A 23,394-nucleotide genomic window follows, 5' to 3' on the forward strand; every position below is an offset into this window, starting at 1 on the left:
CCAGAAACCAAATATTTGTGGGATGCAAGTGCTACTGTCAATAAAGAAAGGCTTTGCTTTCATTAAAAAAGGTTTGGGAAACTCTATTCATAAATAGACTATTGGTTCCATTTGAATGTCTCAGATTCTGAGATATCACCAGCAAGAGTGTGGGCTAAATGATAAGGTAAAATTATAGTAATAAGAGGTTTAGAAAGCTACAGTATCTGCTGCAACACTAGAAAGCAATAATTTTCTTTATATGATAGTAATCCCTTTTCTTCTGTTCAAGTACTTAAGTTATACAGACTAAAGGACATAATATTTATAATTTTTATTCATATTTATCAAATCTCATTTACAAATTATTTCTGTAAAGTTGTTTCTTTACTGTATAGTGCCCTGTCTTTGTTCATAGAGAATATCTGTAGTGTTTGGCTGAAATGTGTGGCAACTCTATGGAGATGCTCATAAACCATATTTTTACTCTGTTGAGAAATTAAAATATCAAGTTATATTATTAACATATGCCCCCTAACTGGAAGGAATGCCTTCATTTTCAAAAGTTTACTCATATACAAAAAGATACTATACTGAACACAAAATCACTTGATGGCACATAATAATACAAAGAACCCAACTGTTATGCTCGTCATCATTTTCCCAGGAAAGTCGCATTTCCAAGCACTTTTCACCACAGCTGTACCTGCTGTCACACCACAAGCCCTGTGAACCATTGGGAAGATGGTTCACAGCAGTAACACAATGCCAACCATGCTACAGCTTTCACATGCTGTGTGAAGCATGCTGTCCTTGGACCCCAAGAAATAATGCTCAAAACTGCAACTGACTGGGAACTTTCCATCAGAAAGGGTCTTTGATGAAAAAACAAACAAACAAACAAACAAAAAAAAAACAACCAAAGAAACAGTTATTCCAAAGCCAAAATATTTTATGGAAGATTTTTTTTCTTTTCCTACTTTTTCTCGTATTTCTACCACAAAACCTGAAAGAAGTATTTACTGTTGCCTAGCTTGACCTGCTTCTGACAACTCTGGTTTGCAGAAATGACCTGAAATAAAAATTTTCAAATGTATTTCCCATTTGGTTATCTTGCCTCCTGGGGACAGTGGACCAGAGGCCTGGATGCATTTGCAGATCCCCTACTCTCTTCTAAGCAGGACTCAGACATGTTTTGGTAGAATCAGACCAATAAATTAAGTCAGCAAACATTTAGATTTAGAAAAGCCTTAGTTTTACTTGAAAAAAAAAAAAAAACAGGCGATGAAACAAAGTGTTCCACTGTTTTAAATAATTTTTGAACTTTTAATTCCTTGAACACTTTTCATATGTTAGTTTTTATCCTTATTGGGAAGCCCAACAGCTATTATGCACTTTATACAGGACCATGGATGCTTAAAACATAAAGCTTAGTGCTGTCAGAAGAGGATAACATACAACTGATCATAAAACTTTCCTTTCAAGGTTCTTGCTTTTTTTGGTTATAGCCTTGCTTTTTTTGATTATAACCTGTACTTTTCAATACTTGATTTTTTATCACCTTGTGGACCTGCTGCTATAAAATCAATAAGTTTCTTACTAGTCAAGGAGGTAAGAGTTTCACTGTTTGTTCTCACTAAACCTGTGTTTCAGTTACTCTAGATGTGGAAAAATAGTACACATAGGCACAATATTTATACATATAGACATGTATATACTCAATCATACAAAAAATATGGTACTTATACACTTCTGCATAAAGAGAGAAGAAAGGTACATACAACATTTGAAAGAACATCCTTTTCTATCACAATATGCATATGAATATTACGTAGGAGTAATTATTCTAACAATTCCTTATATATTACCCTAATAATGTAGGTCTTAATTATTTTTCTGGTGATTTCTGCTGCAAATTTCCATCCATCTTTGTGAATTCCGCTTTGTGAGCTGTGAGTTACATTACATTTTTTAACTGTATATGATGTGCACTATATTGTAGTCAAAGGGTAGAAACTGAAATACCAAATGCTGCTCCTATTTACACCTGTTCAGAGGTCTAGTGGCTCTTTCAGAATTTAGATAAAATAACAATATCTAATGAGATTGTACAGACTTGAAATTCCATACACATCAGACAAGGTCTAACACACATGTGTTTTAAATCATGCCCTATTTAACACTTGTGACTATACAGGTGACAAAATTGTCCCCTAAAAATGTTTCCACAACCTCTTCTAGTCACCTGACAGAAATATACAGTAACATTTTTTTTCTACAGAAAAATAACTCAGCTAGGGCTCCTTACAGGCAGCTATAATTTCTGCCCTAAAAAGTAGCAGCTAAAAAGCTAACTCTCTACTAAAAAGTAACTCTCTACTTCAAAACAGAAGATTTACCATTAACAAATATAGGCACACACTGGAAATCAAGAGTTTCATCTCATTTACTATAAAAAGATAATAAGCTGTGTCCTACCTATGGTGGTAATAACAGTGCCAGCAAAGAAGAAGGAACTTCCCAAGTCCCAGTGACTGATCTGAGCAGATGTGTTTCTTAAAGGTATGATTCCTGCATTTATTGCTGCCACTACTTGCTGCAAGTTTAAAAAGATTTTTGTCAATATTCATGAACAAATTATATTCATATACATTACACAGTAAATTGATTCAATCACTTATTTGATCTAAGCAATAAACTAGAAAAGGATCTGTGTTGCTTTGCTCAAGCTCTATCATTCAGTCAGGCCACAATTTAATCTTCAGCAGACACCCCAGGCACTTCAGCACACAGCAGAGCTGTAAATTTCAGACCATTAGGGAGAATGCAAAATCCACATTATCAGTAACATTATCACCTTAGATAGATGGTAAACACAATTATTTTTACTGCTGCAACTATTTAGTGAAGACAAACATGCATTAGACAGAATTTATAATGAGAGTTTCCCCAAACATTCCTCTATTGAGTTAGGCAAGCAAATGGACTTCTTAAAAACAGTCATTTTAAAACATCAAGAAAAAATACCCATACATTGTTCTGGATCAAATTAACTCCAACTAATAAAAACAATATTGCATAACAGATAATTCAAAAATTAAAGAAATTACACTTACAGTTATAAAACTTTCACTGTAGCAACAAAAAAATCAGAGTCAAGTATCCAACAGGTTTATACAACTATATATTTCATAAATTTCGTTCTTGAAAACTTCAGTTCCAGCAGCTAAAATAAACAAACTTGCCACTAGTGACATTTTCATAATCTCAAGAAATAGGAAACATTTCCTTTTTCAGCAGTGTCACCTACTGTAAATTCTTACCGCAAAACATATTCCTGTTTAGTTATATCACTATTGCAGATATAATTAAGTAATTAAGTTAATTGGTACACATCAAGAAAAAGTATTTTTAAGCTTGCAATAAATATTTCAAAGAATATAAGTCATCATTGCTTTCTGGAACTTTAAAACAGGACTTATTTCATAATCATGATCCTTAGAGTAATAATTGGTGTCTAACAAAAGAACAACAAAGGAAGCAACACTGCAGAGCAAAACTGAGCATTTTAACTAACTAATAGTTTGTTCTTGGTGAGTTGTCCAACAATCACTATTTACGTAAATATATTCAGCAATAGGGTAGACTAGAACCGTCTTCCTTGTGAGCAGTCTGTTGCAGAGGAAGAGTATTCTACAGTAGTAATACTTTTTTCAGCCCCAAAAGACGTTGATAGCTTGCAAATTAAAACATTTTTGTTACTAATCAGTGCCCATAGAAGTCACTTGCTATGGACAGAAATTACAAAATATCAATGCTGGATTAACCAGGTATTGGCTTTTCATGATGGGATCTCAATTTAAATCCACCATTTCTAGTTTGCCATTCTCAAACCTCAGATGCACAAAGTAACCATTTTAAAGTCCACAGCTGCATCTCCATAGCCACCTAAGCCATTTCCACCATCCAGGGTTGTCAACAGAAAGCCAGCTGGAGTATTTTTACATAGACTTTAAACTGCTTTAATTTTAACTTCTTTTTTTCCTTTTTTTTTTTTTAATACCAGAAAGGCAGTCATCAAAGATGTGTAATTTTCAATCCTACTGAGCAAGATGAAAGGATGGGGAAAGGGAGAGGGAAGAGAGTTTAATTTTCCTTTGGGTTGGAAGAATAAAGCTTCTACATTGGTACATCATGTCCAACTCAGCAAGAGCAAATACAGCAGCACTGACACTGACAGGTGTTTCCATCAGTATAGGAAGGAACACATCAGACTAAGAAGCATGTAAGAACCATCCCTTGTATTGATTTCATAATTTACACAACACAGAAATTCCTTTGACTTACAAACCCCAGTGTGCTGCATTATACAGTGACTACTGAATACATTTTGAGTACTGTTACATTTCAGTGGACTACGAACTTCCATTGCAGGTCCTTGTACCTGATAATGGGAACATAGTCTCCAGTGAGGCATCATATGATACAGCATTGGATCAATATAATTTTTGGGGAGCATTCATGTTTTATTATAGTTTCTTGTACTGGATGAACACGCTACCCAGAGCAACACACCTGTTTAGACAGTCTAGAAAGACCAAGTTTTATACAGATCCTGATGAAAAATGTTTTCAGGGCTTTATATCATCACTGCACATTTTGAAGCCATAGTATCCCAACGTCTTTTATACGAAAGGTGTGCCAGTCTAGACTGCTCAAACATCCATTACAGCCATGCATTTCCCAACTACAAATACCACATCTACAGAATTACAGGAAAAACAATACAACTCAACCCAAAACTCCCCAAACCAAAGCAGATGCCCACAAAAGACAATTAACCACTATTATTATGTCTCTGATTTTATCTAACTACTCGTTAGGAAAAGAATCAGGGCTGCTTTCAGTGATACAGCCTTCTAAGTTCTGACTATGCGTACTTTTAGGGACTTTCTGAGTAGGAGGCTGCATCTGCATCATAGTGTTCAGATTGGTTTGGGTGGATTGTTTTACCATTAATTTATCTAACTACTTTTGGAGCTCACTTGACTGCCAAGTCATTCTGTGGCAGTAGGTTCTGCAAATTGCTTGTGGATCACTTAAAAAGCATTTCCCTTTTGAGAGTTCATATGTGCTTCAAAGTAATTTTCTAAGTTCTTCTGTTATGAGAAACACTTGAACAGCAATCTCTAATTTGTCTCCTTCAAGAAATTAATGATCTTACAGACCCATCAGCTTCCTCTATTTTTCCAAATTAGACTCTTTCTTATTAAATAATATATTCACCTATTTAAAAAAATCTGCTGAATATTGCATATAAGTAATTTTTTATTGCCAGTATTTCTCATTGACTTTCTTTGTACATTTACTGATTTACCTTACTGATTGTTTTAAACATATCTTTAGTCATAAAGGGCCACACGATGCCTTCATCATCACTGGGTTATTGTTCCCAAAAACACACTACTGTGCTTTCTCCTGCACAGTAAACATGTTTGTAAGAAGCCAGACTTAAATCTTAACAAAGCTGCTGCATTATTTTCCCTCAGAGTCTTCTATATAACAGAGTCTTCTCCCTTAATAACAAGGGTGACAGGTGGGTAAGGTTTCTGTTTCATTTAAATCAGGTTACTGTTTCACTGAGATCAATACTACTGTCATAAAGTCTTTGAATATTGCTCATAGATTTTTTGGGAAGAGTAACTGCACTTTCAGTTCTTTGGATCAGAGAACAACTTTTATTCTTAGTTTGGTCAGCAACCATAAGAAGATTCCCATCTAAGACTATTCCTAAGAATAACTTTAAATGAAAACAATGTATCTCGTAACTCCTAACATATGTACATTTCCGGGCACTAATTTCAGGGTAGCACCTTCTTCCTGACTATGTCCACTGCACAAACTTACCTGGAATATTAGATATTAACACTTCCCTAGCCTGCAATAAAAACCCAGGCTCATGCAGCTAGTTTCCACTAAATTCACTAAGGGCCTAGGTCTCAGCCTTAGCCTTCAAGTAGCATGCTATTATTCACTGTCAGTGCTGTCAGATTCAATTCTCTACCACTTTTATTCTTGGTCTTCAGCCTTTTTTCTTGACTGATGCCTTACTACTAGAGCAAACACAGCCACTTCATTTGTCATAAGTCTGGCATGCTACTCTTTCCTCTCTTCCTAACTTCTTTCTGTCACTTCAGACCTTTGGTTTATCCTAACTGACACAATAGTGACAGTAACTCTCTGCATTCCAAATCTTGAAGTAGAAGCATGAAAACTCTATATAATCTATGCAGTCATCATATATTGCAGCCTTTAAATACTTCGTGTGATCTTAACACAAGAACTTCTGGAATTATAAACATTGTTTTATAGTATTAAAGTTAACTGACCTCCCCAGGAGCACTTCTTCTAGTTTTTCTCTTTTTTATTCTACATACAAACTAAATTCTGACTTAAAAATCAGTTTTGCTTCAGCACTACAGAACCGGTCAGCATTAGAATAGGGATGTAGACAGTTTAAATTCTTAAATTATGTAATTATTTCACTTGCCTTACCTTCTTCCAGAGCCTTTCTCTAGTACTGGTTTCATGTGAGATGACTGATGACTGAGTAGAGGAGTGGTCACCAGCACTGGTACCCAATCAAGGCCTCTATGTGCAATGATTTTAAGAATACTATTATATGGTTACACTAAGAGTAATATGTTTTTCTTCTTTAATTGTCTTCATTATGGTGGAAAACAAGGCCTTTTTTTTTTCATAGTGAAGAGAATTGAGATAAAATTTTGAAATATTTAAAAACTTAGAAACTTCATTCCCATTTTTTAGGTTATGTGAACTCTTAGGCTAGCTCTGTACTATACCCTCACTTGCACTACACTCACACATCCAAACTACCTGGCTTTGCAGCCATATCTGGGAACAAGCTTTAGTGGAGCAGAAAAAGAGGTAGAGATGCTTCAGCCCAGAGTGGATAAGCCAGGCATGACCTACCTTTCTTTCAAAAACAGGACCTGAGCTCCAAAAACACATAAGTACTGCTTTCACACTGTAATTTGTTGCTTGAAATCAGAACACTGGGGAGAGTGACAATACAAATCACACTTTAATTGGGTGTCAGCTTTTCATTTCCTACATAATTTAGAGACACTTTCTGGTAAATACATTGCAGAATTTTGTATTATTATGTCCCTGTGTTCATGCAGGCATCTGTCTGTAGAGGCCATACTGAACTACCCTTTGAAGATTAAGACATAGAATATTGTGACTTCTGTCAAAACAAGAGATAAAAACATTCTTTCAAACAGCACAGTCATTTGTGAGAACAGAAGACAATTCTATGTCAGGGATTTCATCCTCTGGTCCTCTGACCCTGCAAGGAGTCAATGGAGATGACTGACAAAAGCCAGTCTTTTGGTCATAGAGCTACATTCACTAAACAGGGGTCTACAGAGACACAGCAGAAGTAAGAAGAGGTTATAAAGTGTGAAGGCTAGCCTCTGGTAGTCAACTGTTGTCTCACATGGAAATCAGGCGGAACTAAGTATGTGTCAAACCAGTCACTCTAATGCTCATCTCCTTGTTCCTCACCAGGCTCTGTGTACATGTTTGTGTACCATCTTCCAGTCACTTCACTTTTATGAAATGATGTAACACAACACTTCATTACTCTCAGTTCTACTATCAAAAGATTAAAATAGAAGCACCTTAGATTATGCTTCTGATAAAATCCAGAGTGTGCTTTCTTTTGTTACGCAGTTTGGCAGGATTTAGCTTGTGCTTCCTGGCAATCACTTACCAAGTGATGTCAAAAAGTCAGATATGTCTCAAAGTTTCTGAAAACATTTCTCAGCCTGGATTTCTTCCTTCACTGCTCTGTTGCCATTTGACAAGGGCACTCTCACCCTACAGTATAAAGATATTTCACACATGGCCCAGCTACTGCAGAAGTCATATGGTTTTATTTCAGCTTTTGTTCACAAGGAATGGAAATCCTAGTTCTTAGTTCAGAGGCACACCAAGATGCTTTTAACACTTAGCAAACAACTCTCCAGCCTCCAAAAGCACACACTTTTGGGCCTTGATGCTGAAAGAGATTGCAATGGTGTATTATAATTCTGTGACTCCTTGTTTTTCTTTTAGGATTGTATAACATACGACTGTACTCTACACTGGAGAGTGGTACCTCACATGTGTAAGAATTAAAGAACAGTTTTCACACTCTTTCATGATCTACTTGAACTAAAAACATGTATAAACATCAAAAAACATTACTTCTGAATAAGCATTAAAAACCTCATGGGCTTACATGTATATAAATTCTCTGTGTGTGCATACATATGTATGTATATATACATACACGTTCAGGGAAGAAGGCTTTGCTTCTTGAAATTACGGACTGGCAGAATTATTCAAACAGTTGTTCGACAGGACTGATTTACTAATGAGTCATATCTGCCACCCTTTCTAAGCCAAAAGCTGTCACTCACATGCAATCAGGTTAGGTAAGTTCCAGGTCCCTATAAAACTGTTCATCTGAAGTAAATGTAATCTTTAAGGGCCTCAACACCAGAAGCAGCAAAAAAAGTTTGAAAACAATCTGCTTGAACAAAGTGACAAGGGCAGTTAGAATTTATTTATTATTCTCCCCCAAAAAAATATATTTTTCTTAAGCTTGTGAAGGATAAAAAACACTTTAAAAAAATTCTTTGTGTTTAACCACCATGTAGGAAATAACTACAGAAAAGGGAGCTGTCCTGTCCCTGGAGGGAATGCTCCCAGGCAACAGAAAATTTGACAAAAATTCCCTCCCTCCAGGAGCTGAGTACAGAGCCAGAAAAGGGGATCTGGCTCTAAGACAGGACAGCAGGAACCTAAGCAAGGAGTACACAGAACTGATGGGGTTCTGCATCCCATCCAGACTCCACCACAGCAGGTGGAGGGTATCTGTGTGGAGGATAGGTCTGGGGAAGCTTGTGATCAAAGGTCTTTCACAGAGATCTTTCATTTAGTAAATATTTCTCTGGTCTGGAGATAAAGGTAGAATTGGGGGTGCTTTATTGGGGAAGGAGACAGAAACATTAGAACATTTGTTTCCGGCAAGAGTGAAGCAAAAAGGAAACACAGGCACAGCGAGAGGAAAAGAGAAACAGGATCTTACTGTACCAGTTAGGACGACCAGGATATTTAGAGTTAAGAGCATGTAAGCTTGAGTGCTCTGATGGGAAGGCACCTTACTAAGGACAGACACATGCACAGGCTAACAACTCAAACTACAGTTCCTGCACTGCATGGCTTAACTACTTTAAAAGTCCTTAATTTCATTTTTCATTGCTTTGAAAACACCATCAACAGGCAGCTCTGCTACTGATGTTTGCAATTTGTCATAAGCTTCATGTCTGAAATGCAGATGGTACATTAAAAACATGATGCAATGATATTTTGCATCCCCAGACAAATAAATAAAATATTCTGCAGCATCAATTTCTTTTGTACTGGTCTATCAATCTTTTTGAGGTTCTAAGATTTAAAAAGCATAAACGATTGCTGTTTCCATGTTAGGATCCAGACATGGGATGGCTCCTGCTTCCTTTTGGAGAGGTTGGAAGAAATTGCAAAAGGAAGAGACTAAGAATATTTAGGGTTTAAACCAGCACATTCAAACTCCTGCTTAGAAAAGTTCCTGCCTAGAGGACCCACAAGCTACAGCTCATGGGACTGAAAATATCTATAAATGTTGTGATTCAAAGAACTAACAACATTCGATTTGACCTTAATAGATTTAGCTTTTAAATTTTAATTTTGTCTAAATAAATTTTGGATTTGTCTGAAAAAAAGATCTTTGAATCTACAAAAATTGTACAGCAAGTCAAACACCTTCTAGTCTCTGGGAGAGAAAGGATGTACACTTCTTTATTTTAACAGTTTTCTACATAAGCAGGGAAACGCTCCTCAAGGAGCTTATCTGGTTGAAACTAAACAACATATTCCTGAAAATTTATTTTCTTCCAAAATAGCTTTCTTGGGGCTACAATGTAAGTTGTAAAGAAACCTATGAAAGAGACACAAAATCAGCTACTGGTGGAGGTGCAACTTTCTATAGCTACCTATCTTCAACTATAAAAATGAAGCCACAGCAAACACACATTTTAAAGTAAAATATCTTTGTAAGAAATTAGTCACATAAGAAGCCATGATAACTGGTGATGCCAGTCTGATGAAAAAAACACTGCTTCCATGTCATTCATAACTATGTCAGGCTTCCTTGAGAAGAAAAAACTGCATTTTTCCCCGAGGGAAATTAAAAAAAAAAAAAACCCACCACATTTTGGTCTCATTCACAATCTAAGAGATGAATGGAAACAAAAGGGAGAATGCAGCTGATGTAAATGTAAGATGAAAACAGGCATGGCACACGACTGTGGACCCTTGCACAGAGAGCTCTTCTCCCCATGTTGACCACAAGCCCACAGAGGACCCAAGGAGATCAACTTGTGGGATCAAGGTCAATTCAGCTAATCCTGCTGGTTCATTAATTCTTTTTTGTTTGTTTGTTTTAAATGCAAGCACATTGTTGTGGGCATTCAGTTTTCAGAAGAAGCCACATACCCTGACAGGGGCTGGACTTAAAACTCTACAAAAATATTACTGCTGAGGTAGCTTGGTGCAGCATTCTGAAATTGTTCAGATTTCAAAACAAGGGTTTTATAAGACAAGAATTACCACATACAGCACTTGGAACACATTAAAAGATTGTGCAGTTTAGTGTAATTGTGTTTTTCCACTTGTTAGGATTTTCAAAACAAATATATTTGAAGGATTTTTCTGCTAAAGGAACCAGAAGTTAAATATGTTCCATTATTAACTTATGTTTCTTTGTACCTTTACTTGAAAACTTTTCATTAATTTTCAGAATTTCCTCCCTAAGATAACGATAATAATTCACACCAGCTTACTAGGACATTCTAGGTATTTAAAATAATATAAGTGAAATTTTTCATATTTCCTATTTTTGTATGCAAAAATCATACACTAAACAACTCGATGACTGGATATTAAAAGGAAATTTTTTTCCATTTTGGTTTAAAAAGTTCAACATAAACAAATAACTGCTGAGCAAAACATAATTATGTGATATTCACATAGAAAGCTCTTCTCTTTTTTTTTTTTTAATCAGCTTTTTCTTTGGTGGGGGGACAAACAGTTGCCTGTCATTGCCAAGACATCCCACGGTGTAAAATACTGGTCACATCCCTATGTCCCAGGAGCAACAGGAATTCTGAGTGAGGGGAGAGAAAATTCATTGTTATTTCATGCACCTCATTTCCTCTATAGGATCTTTGGGAACCTATGGAGGGCACAAGCTGTATGAAACAATAATGACAATTTTATGAAGTCGTTGGATATCATATTCAGCAGGCTCGCCTGTTCCCAGAGACAACCCCAGGAGACCACCTGAAGGTAGACACAAGTACTTTGTGGCTTTGCAGGAGTACACAACTGCAACCCAAACATCAGCAATGTAACCTAATGTTTCTTTACATTTGCTACTATGGGCAGGTGCATAAATGCAGCAGGAAATTTTGCTGGGAACTTGGCAATACACTTTGTGCATCTGAGTTTAGAAACTGTCTCTACCATTTCAAATACTTAGTGGCAAGCTTGCTATAGGGAACAGTCAACAAACAAAAAGAAACTTAGAAATAGATTGAAATAATTAGATACAAGTGCTTCATTTAGAGAATTATTTCATTCTTTAATGCTTATTGTTTCTTGTGTGTGTGTAGTTGGATTACTCCCAGGTTTCTATCAGCTTCTGCCAACAAAAAGCTCAGTGGAGGGGGAAAAATTTAGACACGAGATGTAAAAAAATGCCTAGTGTATATGAAGATCATGTTCATATATTTGGTCACATATACATTAAATCCACACAGTCTGAACTACATTTGCTCTTTTATTCTGTCACCTGACAGTTACTTCACATTGCATGGCAGGGCCAAGTTGAGAACAGGCATAGACAGAGAAACCAAAATACCATTCGTGATAAAATGTAGAGTGGATGAATTGTAGAGTGTTCTTCTTCCAAAAGAAGAAATAGCAGCAAAAAGTATCTGACCACATCTCTTTCTACAGCTTTATAGTGTATTGGATATCACAGATAACCTTCGCCAAACCAATGTTTTCTTATCTGTTAATAACTGAGATCCTTTTGAGACCTTCCAACTGAAACTTTTTTTAAAGGGTTTTTTTGTTTTTAAGTTTTGCACCAGAACATGCACAGCTTGCTGCTCTGTTGTATTCTCATTAGACTCACCAAGGCAGTGTTGGTACTTCCACAGGCTTCCCTCCTGGGATGTTTCTCTAGTTGTATATTTAGATATACCAGCAGTGAGTGTCGTGCACTGCCCACCTCAGCACCATTTGGTACAGCATGCAGTGATCCACTTAATACTGTTGTTAATACTGGCTTCTGGCTACAGCAAAAGGGGTTCAAACTACCTGGAAAAAAATGGCCTCTTGGGTGTACAGGTATACTCTGCATGATTTTTGCACATTTTTAATATGGTACTAAATAGAAGTGCTCACAAAGTATCAAAATAATTATGTACCCGGATTTACCTCTCAGGATCATATATTGCTGTTGTTCCTTGTATTTTGTTACAGTGAGGCAAAAAGTAACTGAAGTGGTTTAGACTGAGGGAAATTTGCTACACTGGACCATGGAAGTCACAGATAGAGAAGGTCACGAAGACCACTTCCTTGTCAACCAGGGACGATGCTGCTTGACTGGGCTGAAAGTTTATGAGGAACACCCAGGTAATTGTTCTGAGGGAGCTGAAGTTATTTGGTTGCCATCAGAAGAGCACTCTATTTCATTAACTTCGCACATTTTCTGTGCTGCATAATAGCTCTCCAATGCCCCACATTTTACACCTATATAAAATATATTAAATCTATAAAAGCATAATTCTCACCTACTACACCTAGAGGAGCCATAGAATCAATGTGACAATACACAGTTTCAGGAATTCTAAACCCAGGGAATAAAACTTTGTGTGCTGAAAAGTTCCCAGTAGTGTATATTGTTATACCAGGAGAGAGTTTGGTGATTGGTGAGATAAAATAAGGATAGAAAAGATAAGAAGGGAAAATTCACTATCCTGTGTGTATTCATAGAAACACACAACTCTTTTGTGAACAGGTTTGCCACAAGAGGAAGATTTTGGCTCCTGAGTGCTAAAGAAACTGGACTGTCATTCCACTTGTACAGTTATTTTTACTGGAATTGGTGCTCTCCAACTAATCTCTCCAATATGCTCACCTGACTAAACTACCACATATCATACTGGCATTGGACAGTCTTGAGATAGTCAAGTCTGCTTCTGAGTCAGGACTAAATGGCAGAGCAGAAGTTGTAAAGATACAAAAGCCTGGCATGAAAAGCACCTTGAGCAATGACTAACATGGAACAGGGCCAAACCAGCTGCTGGATTCCCAGGACACTAAGTTCAAAAGGAAAAGTTTATAATGACTTTCATTATAGTTTGACTCAAGGTAAATACTTGATTAAAGAAGACATTACGTACTGTAAGCTCTGTAATTTTCTTCACACCCACTAATCATTCCAGCTTCCTTCTACCCTAGTACATATTAATTTTCAGTTTTATAGCTTTTAGTGAATCCTTAAATATCATTTACTTTTTCCTTGCACGCACTATTTATTTTTATTCATATGGACATCCAACAAAAACTGAAGACATACTGCATTATATTGTAATAGCTGTCAGAGGTAATCCCAGAGTGACAAAATGTATTCCAGTAATTCAGCTTCTATGACAAAGTGGTAACTAGGGAAGAAACATGACCCTGTGTTTAAGACAGCAACCTAAACTTGGAAAAATTAATTTGAGGTTCTCTTTTACCATTGCTTTCCCATTTTACTTTGGACAAGTAGAATTTCCAAGCCCTGAAACAACTTGATGTAATTCATTAACAGTTATTCTGCCTAAAGAAAGGCACCCAAAGGGGCACCCTATGCCTCAACCTTCCTCTATGAAAGAAGTGTTACAGCACATTCCTACCTCCACATCGTGGTGTCCTTCTTTACAGAGAAGCAGAAGGGAACAAGGAGAAATGAAGTTTTTCATTTAGCCCTACAACAAGCAAAGCAAACTCTTCCCACAACTATCTGTCACCCATGTGCAGTTGAAGGCTGTGTCCCCTCCTCATGCTTCACGTCTGTGTTTTTCTGGTCATGCCAAGATCACTAGTGAAGATGGGAGCTAATGCTGATATGGTTATCTGTGTTCTGATGATTGTACTGAAACTCATTATTTTACACAGAACATCAAATGGGCATTGAATGCTGATGGAGTGGTTTTTTATTATCAATCTGTGCTTCTGGGCAAAGAATCATAAATGCTAAAATATCTAAGTACTCCGCAGCAAACTTCAATAGTTTTTGCCTTAAGGTCCATTTCACAGATGATGTAAGATAATATTGCTTCAAAATTTCTTTTTTTATCTTCGTAAGTACAGGATCTGACCTAAAAATTTCATATGGGGCTATTTATAGTAGCTACAAGAGATATTTTTCATCAGAATGTACTTGTATATTTCTCTGAAAGATTATTTCACATCTGCTGGTAAACCCACTGAAACATAGTTACTACACAGCATCCAAATTACTATCTGCAGCATGTCCTCAGGCATGCCTAGTCAAGATTCATGGAGATAGGAACTATCTGACAGCCATTTAAAGGGTAGCAATTTTGGAACACATTTTAGCAACAGGGCAGGTGAGAAATCATAAACAAGACTTTTTCCCAGCTTACCTTTAAAATTCATAAGTAGTGTACCATAAAAATAACTCAGTACATCAGAACTCTGCATTTAAAACTGAAAAAAACCACACATCTATGCCGATGCTCGAGGTAGATCAGTCTAGAGAGGTAAAATCAACTTCTAAACTCCCAGCTATATCTGCTGTCAAAAAACACCTCCAGAAAGCTTTGCTGCCCATGCAACTGGCATGCTCCAGAGCTCCTGCTCACCAAGGTCTGGATGCTGGCCACCCTCTCCTGCTCTCCCCTGTCTCATCTCAGGCCCTGTAGACTCAGACAGCCCCATGGCTACTGTTAAGGAAGGAGTTAATCCTTACTAACTCTTGGTAACTCTGGTCTCATATTTCATTGTCTTATCCCCAAAACTAATGTTATTTAGCAGCCCCCTACTATTCCCTCCAGTGCCACTGGATATTCCTAAGAACACGGGATTTAGGTTAGAGTGGGACTCCAGATCTGGTTCTGTGCTACTGCAAATAAATATTTCCTATGGTTCTTAGGAGAGTGACCTGCAAGGGTAAAGTCATGTTAGGAACACACCAATGCACATCATTTGTGGATGCACCTTTAAGAAGCGGAGGAGTTTGAGATTTAAGATCAAAATAGGAAGTCCATGGTACTTTCCTGTCTTAAAACAAAATCAATACAAAGAAATATACAGCTGGAAGGAAAGCTAGCCTGATGAAATCACAGTAAATTAGAAGTCCTTCAAGGCAATGGATGGTGTAGTTTCTTCCTCAGAATTAGGCACTTCAAATATTGACAGAATTAGTAAGGCACAATCAATACACCAATTCCTTTGTGAACTATTAATTATATATATTGCTGATGAATAATCATTTAATTAGCATAATGGGAGGCTTCAGTGAAAAGGCTGTCTACAAAGCATACTGGACCTAAAAATAGCAATAGCTTTTCAACCATGAGGCTTTGCATGAAAATACCATTGCTCAACTTCTGGTCTTAACACTTGTTATATCACTTAGCCAATACAGAGTTTCCTTACAAAGGTTTTGCCCCTTATCACTGTAGTACTGCCATGTATAATTTGTTCCTCTAAGGCATGGTGACAAGGGTTTGGTATGGATTACCTGAATCAGTTCATCAAGCTCTGTTGCATTCACACAAGAATGCTGAGATACAAACGTCTGCTTCTGAATCACAATGGTGGTTCTCTGGGAGGTCTCATGAGGCTGCTCCAGGGCTTTAAATACTGTTGCTCCAATTATTAAATACACGACTACCACCAGAAAAATTGTTGAGACTGTCTTCCATTTCATAACATTAATAGCCGAATCGTTTTCCTCCCGTGAAGCAAGCACGGTAGGCTTGGTGGAAAATGATAATCTTGGTTTGGAGTTTTGAGTAGCCGATTTGGGATCCAGCAAGTCAGGTGCCGCCACTGGCAAAAACAGAAAAAAAAAAGTTAATGTTTACAGTGCCGCTCAGATTTTGTTAACTGAACTTCTGGTCAAGCAATTACATAAATTCTGTTGCTTCTAATTGGAATTCTTAACTGTTGAATCTCTGTCTTACCCCCATGACATCTTACAGCAAATCAACCTGTTGCTCTGAGTAGTAGTATCCATTTTACAGGCATACACACATTTGCAACATTTTCTATGTGTGTCCCTTTGTCATATGCAATCATTTCCAAAAGCAGATATCAGCTACACTCTTGCATTTCTTTAAATTACTACAAGGTAGTATTTTGCTGTCGACATTCTTTTCGTCCGCTGCTCTCTTAAGCACTGCTATGCAGCTTTCCAGCTGTGTTTTACCTCAGTGTTACAGAAGTAGCAGGAAAATACAAAACCTTCTGTCCTTCACCTATTTTGTACTGTCCTCTGACAAATTCTCTCTGAGAACAGTTGCGAGATCACTTCCAAACTCCCCAGACAAAACCGTAAAAAACAAGACGTTGCTCAACCTACTGGTCTTAAAGTGCTAATTGCATATCGATTACACCTCTCAGAAAACACGAGTAAAACACATGTGTACTTACTGGAAGAGTCATATATTTGTTAGAGTGGGTATTTTTATTTACAGCTACAAAAACCCACCGGGTTAGGAAAAGAGCATCTGAGTGTGTTATCAAGTATCTGGATAACTCATGTGACTACCAGCAACTACATGGGCGTCAAAAAAAAAATCCCCCACATCAAGTGCAGGTAAAGATCTCCTGTGGGAAGATGGCCACAGCAGTGACCACACAATCTATATTTAAATTGTTTTGAATTACAAGTATGTTTTGAATGGCCAAGACAACGCTTCCAGCTGCTAGTGGGAAAAGCCCAGATCTAAATCTAGAGGAAAGTCTCCCTCAGGACGGTGGAGGTGGGGGGACACGTCCCTTCAGGGGAGGCGATGGCCCTTGGCAGTCACCGAGTGGGCACTCGCCGGGCTCTGACACACACCTCGGCGCCGGGAGAAGGGGTCGGCAGGGAGGGTGGCAGCCCAGAGCCGGGCCGGGCGGGGACCGGGGACCGGGGACCGGGGACACCCCTCGCAGCCCGCAGGCTGGGCGCCGGGCACTCCACGCGGTCCCTCCTCCCACCGCCCCGGCTCCCGCCCCACGGGCACCCGGGGGTCGGGGACAGCCCCCCCGCCCCCTGCTCCACACCTTGGCGGGGGAAGCCCCTTCCTCACTGCCGCCTTGTCTCCTGTCGCAGCCCCCGAGACCCTCCGAGCCCCCAGGGACGGTGCCGCGGACCGCTCCCCGCCCGCCCGGAGCAGCGCCGACCCGGCGCGGCCGCCGGCGGCGAACAAAGGAGCGGGCACCGGGCACCGCCGCTCCGCCGCCGGCCCCGCCACCCCCTCCCTGCGGCCGGTGCAATGCGCCGGGGTTCGTCCACTGCCCCCGAGGGGCGCAGCCCCGGTAGCCCCCGGGCAGCTGCCGCGGGCTGGGATGCTCCGCTGCGGGGAGCGGCGCGGGGGCGAGGCGGCCGGCGGCGGGGCCGGGGCGCGGCGCGAGAGGGGCTGGGAAGGGAAGGGAAAGGAGCCAGGCAAGGTACAAAGGGGCCCCGAGCCGCCGCGGCGGCGTGGGGAGCATCCCGGGGTCCGGCGCGGGGGAAGCAGGGGCGCATGCAGCATCCGCAGGGCTGGGAGCGGGGAGGCACGCCATTGTGCTCGTACTCACTTCTTATTTACCGACCCGGTGCCCTCTCCTCGCTCCACGGGCAGGCATTTTTTCAGGGCTTGGGTAGATACAGTTAGAGCAAATAAAAAAAATTAAAAATTAAAAAAAAAAAAAAAAAAGAAGAAGAAGAAAGAAAAGAAAAAGGAAAATAAAAGAAAGGCTGGAGCAGACCGAGAGGAAGAGGCTGATGGATGGGTCTGTAGGAGAGGGAGCGGCAGGGGCGGGCGGGCTGGCAACGAGGATCCCGCAGGCTCCCCCCGGCCCCGGGGCGTGCGAGGTGCCTCACGTCGCGCATCGCGCATCGCACATCGCGGCGCGCCCGTGTGTGCGAGAGTGTGCGAGTGTGCGTGAGTGTGTGTGAGCTTGTCCGTGCCCACCCGTGTGCGTGTATGTGTGTGTCCGTGTGTGCTCCGCTGCGCGGGGCGTGCGGAGCAGCCCGAGCCCGGCGGTGCCTTTTGTGGGGCGGCGGGGCAGCCGCACCGCTGGCTGTGTGTGTCCCCCCCGCCCCTCCGCGCCCCCTTCCGCAACCCTCGGCGGCGGGGGGGGGCAGCCCCTCTCCGCTCCTCGCTGCTCCCGGCCCGCCAGGGATGCGCGCCCCTCCGCGCTGGCACCCGGCTGGGCGGCGAGCAGATGCTGCAGGGACGTGGGGAAAAGATGGAGGGGGGAGGCGGCGGGGGAGACAGAGCGGTACCTGCGGAGACCAAGGTCTCGCCTGGAAACGAGCGAGGAGAGAGGAGGGAAGGAGGGAGGAGAGGAGGAGAAGGCACCGGCCACCCCCTCTGGCAAGGCAGGACCTGCCGGCGGTCCCCGCTCCAGCCCCACACCCGGCTGCCTTGCCAGAGCCTCCCTGTGAACTTTTGAACTGTCCGAAATGTCACCACATTAGTAGGAGGGGGGGGACAAGCGGGGAGACCTCGGCCCTCGCCGCAGAGCTGCGCGGGGCTGAGGGGCCGGGTGGCTCCGTCCTTCTCGGCTCGGCCTGATTTTAACCCGGTGCTTGGCTGCCTGGTGTGTTGCTGCAAGGAGTTAACTAGGTGGGATCTAGGAGTCAGGGATGGTAGCTGCTCTCCTATCGCACGCACCGCCTGCGCACCGCCTTCTTCCATTTCAGTCTTGATAGATACATCAGAAATGCTGCTTCAACTGTGGTTTCTGCCACTAAAAAGCTTGAAATTATTCTTGCTATCTTTGCCGCGGACTAACTCCCCTATTTCCCAGTCGTCTATCAACAGTGACACTATCCATGGGTCAGTTGTTCACTCTGGGGTGCTGAACATGTAGACTTGTCTAAAAGACAGAAGATGATTTACCAAGAGAAACCAAAAACTGCTCCCACAACCATTCTCTTAAAAGTCTCTGCAACCACTTAAAAAAATTACTCACCATAACAAATGGGTATAAGTCACAAGCATTTAAAGCCAGAGGCTGTATCTGTAAAATGGCCAAAGACAGTCATACATCGGGTGTTTAATGGGCTATAATCCTGCTTAAATCAGCAGCACCATCAGCAAACACTTTAGAAGTCACTTGTTTTAACGCTTCTCCATATCAGTGTGACATAATACAAATGAGTGTAATATTGAGTTCCTTAGGACTCCAATTTCAGCAACATCAATCACACCAATCTCCCCCAGTGTGTCCACACGTCTCCACAAGATGCAGCACAGGGCAGGAAGCTGCCTCTGCTATTTCAGTGCAAGCTGTAGCTCATTGCTCCCCATTGCTGTAAACCAGCAGCGCAGTTATCGAGTAACAAGAGCCTCTGGGCCCAGTCCAAGAAACCCTTGCAAGTAGACCTTCAGTCATATGGTCAACTTCATCGACATGGTCCCAATCCTCAAACAACAGAAGTGAAACGTCTGCTTCGGACTACTGATACTCTCTCGCTCAAGGAATTCTTGAAGATCTTTTTTATATTCCCTTTTCTCCCCAAAAGATTTCTTAATCATTAGTCCACGTAAACACTGCCTCTTCCTATCTCATGGAAAAGAATCATTTCACAGGATTTCTTTCAACGTCCTATGGGAGAACAGGCATGAAAATATACCTACAAGTGGAACCTGTGTCTATAAAAAATACTGTGGAAAATAGTACTACATGCCTTTCTTTAGCAATCTAAATATTTGGAATGAGATTCTGTTTTTCCTTGAGTGAAGGACTTATTATTAAAAGCTGAAAAAGGCTCATACTCATTGCCTACAAACTGAAATCAATGGGAAGCCTTCCAATAGCTTCAGGAGGGTTTGGAGCAGGCCTTAAATTTAGGCATTCCACCCAACAGGCAGAAATCATTTGAGATCCACTCCAGGAGGTGACTGCGTTGGTGCCCTAACTTTTATAGTTGAAGAGCTGTCTCTGTGAAAGTAGTTATTTCCATTAATTACCCAGTAAATATCTCCAACATCTACTTTCAGTTGGCTGATATTTTCCACCTATTGTGATCCCAGACGCAGTCCTCAGCTGGAGCTTACCCCTTACTTAGAGAGGACTTGAGTTATACATTCTCATTTCTACCAGGGATATGAACACTCCACATACAGCAGTGACAGATATCTTCAAATCTAGCAAGAAAACCAGTTATTCTTTTTGTGGTCTACAACAAAAATTATTGTGTATAGCAACTCATACTTTCTGGAGGCCTTATACAGCACCAGCATTTCCTCTATGGAGTCATACCCTCCAATATTTTTTCGTAATGTACCCCACACATTGTTTGAATATTGTGTATGACCACTTTGCCCCCAAATTTGGAACTGACATTTGACTAGTTTGACACATCAGGCCTGAGCTTTATTAAACAAACACACTTAAATGCTGCATATCACTGACAAATCTTCCCACCAACCAACATGAACAAGATTAAGTAGTAAAAGGGCTACAACACAGAGCTCCAGCCTTGCACACAAATGGGCTTGCTGCTGAGCCAAAGAGATTTATCTGAACAAACTGGGAAAAAAGTGTTTCTAAGATTAAGTATAAGCAGGTTTGTGTATTTCATACTAACAGGAGAAAAATTCACAAAATACAGGACTGTCAAATGCTGTCTAAAAATGTATTGACATGAGTTTAAGATGACCACAATACTCACAGACGGTGGTTGTTGGAAACTGCTCAACTCTTTGAAATGCTACAAGTAGGCTCAGCCAAGAGGGACAGGCATGCAGCACGCAGAGGAAGTCAAAGTTACATGATAAACGTAGTAATCACATATTCATAGAAATAACAGCTGTAGAGGATCTAAATGTAGCTTTGACAGGACAGGAGGTCACTTGCAAGAAAATAATTATTCCAGAAAAATATTGCCCTTGAAAGACCAATTTAAAAATCGTATGTAAAAAGTATTCTTACCTTTCTCTAACACTTTCATTTTCTAGTTGTAGGAGCCATCCCCTCCCTGGAAGGCCACAAACAACACTTGCCTTACACCCAGAGCAAGAGGCTTCTGCTAAGCCTTCACCTTTCTGAGCAGTAAATGCTCTTCTCCTTTAACCAGATTTATAATGGGAGGCACCACATATTCCAGCCTTCTTCATCCTTACTTACTTACCAAGGATTTCTGCATTCCCAAAGGACTGTTATGGTAAGGGTTCCAGTGAGGGCATTTGCCTTGCTGACTTCAACAGCAACTTCTTTGTATGGGCTCCCATTTAATTTGCCACATGGGACCTGAACCTTTGATCAAACAATGTATTGCTATAGGCTTTGGGCCTTGCTGTGAACACAGCATCCTCCCCTCTTCCTCATGATATGAAAGAATGAAATCTCTGCCTCTCTTCAGAATTTGGCCAAACTATACACCCAGTTAGAATCAAGGATAAACCTTTGCTACTGCTAAGTTTTATTACAAGAAAGCTTAGCAGAAATACTACTGGACTTGTATAGTAAGTTAATTTTAAGGGTCATTTTACTTATTCAGTAGAACTTAACAAATTACTTGTCTCTTGACTTCTTTGGAGACATTAAAAGATCTCTGTCAGTTCTTTATGGATAATTATGACATTAAGGTCATGCTGCATCACTGTATTCTGCCATTAAACCATTAGTAATATCCTGCTATGGGAATTTAAACTAAATGAGAAACTAATGGCATACAACCTGCTTCTCTTTTGAGCAAATAAGAAGATAGACCATGTTCTTTGCAGACAGTAAGGGCACTGGTCTGTTCACAGTGACCGTGCTGATAGTGCACCCTCCCACTACGAGGGCAAAGACAAGGCAACAGGCAGGAGACACTTGCAGGTAAGTGATACTCAGCTCTCATCTGCCTCTGAAGCTGGGAAAGCCTTAAAATAGTCCTCCTATTTAAAAACATGTGATCACTTTTAATTCATATCGTGAAATGAGTTAAGCATATGCAGTGCAACTAGAGTATGTATCACAGAATCATAAAATTATAGAATGTTAAGGGTTGGAAGGGGCAAGGCCTTATCCAACCTGGCTTTGAACACTACCACGGCTGAGGCATCCACAACCTCCCTGGCCAACCTGTTTGAGTGTCTAACCACCTTCACAGTAAAGAATTTCCTCCTAATATCTAACCTAAATTCTCCTCTTTCAGTTTGTACCCATTACTCCTTGTCCTACCGCTACGGTTCCTGATGAAGAGTCCCTCTCTGGCTTCCCTGTAGGCCCCTTTCAGATACTGGAAGGTTGCTGTGAGATCTCTGTGCAATCTTCTCCAGCCTCGACTTTCTCAGCCTGGGAAAGGTGCTCCAGTTCCCTAATCAACTTCGTGGCCTTATCTGGACTTGCTCCAACAGTTCCATGTCCTTCTTATGCTGGGGACACCAGAACTGTATGCAGTACTCCAGACGGGGTCTCACAAGAGCAGAGTAGAGGTAGAGAACCACCCCCTTCGACCTGCTAGCTACAATCCTTTTGCTGCAGCCCAGAATTCTGTTGGCTTTCTGGGCTGTAAGCGCACACTGCCGGTTCATGTTGAGTTTTTCACCAACCATCATCCCTGAGTCCTTCTCTGCAGGGGTGTTCTAAATCAATTCTCCGCCCAACCTGTGCCTGGGATTGCTGTGACCCAGGTGTAGACTTTGCACTTTGCTTTGTTGAACTCCCTGAGGTTCACATCAGTTCAGCTCTCAAGCGTGTCAAGGTCCCTCCGGATGGCATTGCTTCCCTCCTGCTTGCCAACCGCACTACACAGTACTAATGAGTTTTACCTCACTAGCAAGATATTATGTCTACCATGAGTGTGACAAATTATTTATTCAGCAGAAAAGCCATTGTTTCTCTCCTCATCAATTACTAGAAAAAATGTTTACATGTGCCCATCTATTTTCTTACAGCTCAGTTGTCAGTTTTAATTAGGTTCTAATTCTTTCCCTCACTAGTAATTTTTATCTATTTTTCCACTTGCAGCAAGTGGGGAGTTATTTTAGAACCCATACAGTATTCACTGTTGTAATTAATATTGTGAAT

At 40.6% G+C, this 23,394-nt stretch overlaps 1 protein-coding gene across 6 annotated transcripts in view; it reads right to left on the bottom strand.

The window, feature by feature from the left end:
- The window catches only part of KCNK2 (potassium two pore domain channel subfamily K member 2), a 109,429-nt gene that overhangs the window by 60,132 nt on the left and 25,903 nt on the right, over nucleotides 1-23,394 (bottom strand). For 5 of the 6 annotated variants that reach the window (XM_027641672.1, XM_027641676.1, XM_027641675.1 and 2 more), the window contains 2 exons: nucleotides 15,914-16,224; nucleotides 2,458-2,575 (listed from right to left, as the gene is read on the bottom strand). In XM_027641672.1, the coding sequence (XP_027497473.1) occupies nucleotides 2,458-2,575; nucleotides 15,914-16,224 (429 nt within the window). Of the gene's footprint in view, nucleotides 1-2,457; nucleotides 2,576-15,913; nucleotides 16,225-17,961; nucleotides 18,020-18,652; nucleotides 18,827-23,394 lie in introns of those variants that run through there. The other variant, XM_027641674.1, reaches the window with a different exon arrangement.

This window comes from Corapipo altera, unplaced genomic scaffold, assembly GCF_003945725.1.
Source record: "Corapipo altera isolate COAL_440 unplaced genomic scaffold, ASM394572v1 48b, whole genome shotgun sequence".
Lineage (NCBI taxonomy): Eukaryota > Metazoa > Chordata > Aves > Passeriformes > Pipridae > Corapipo > Corapipo altera.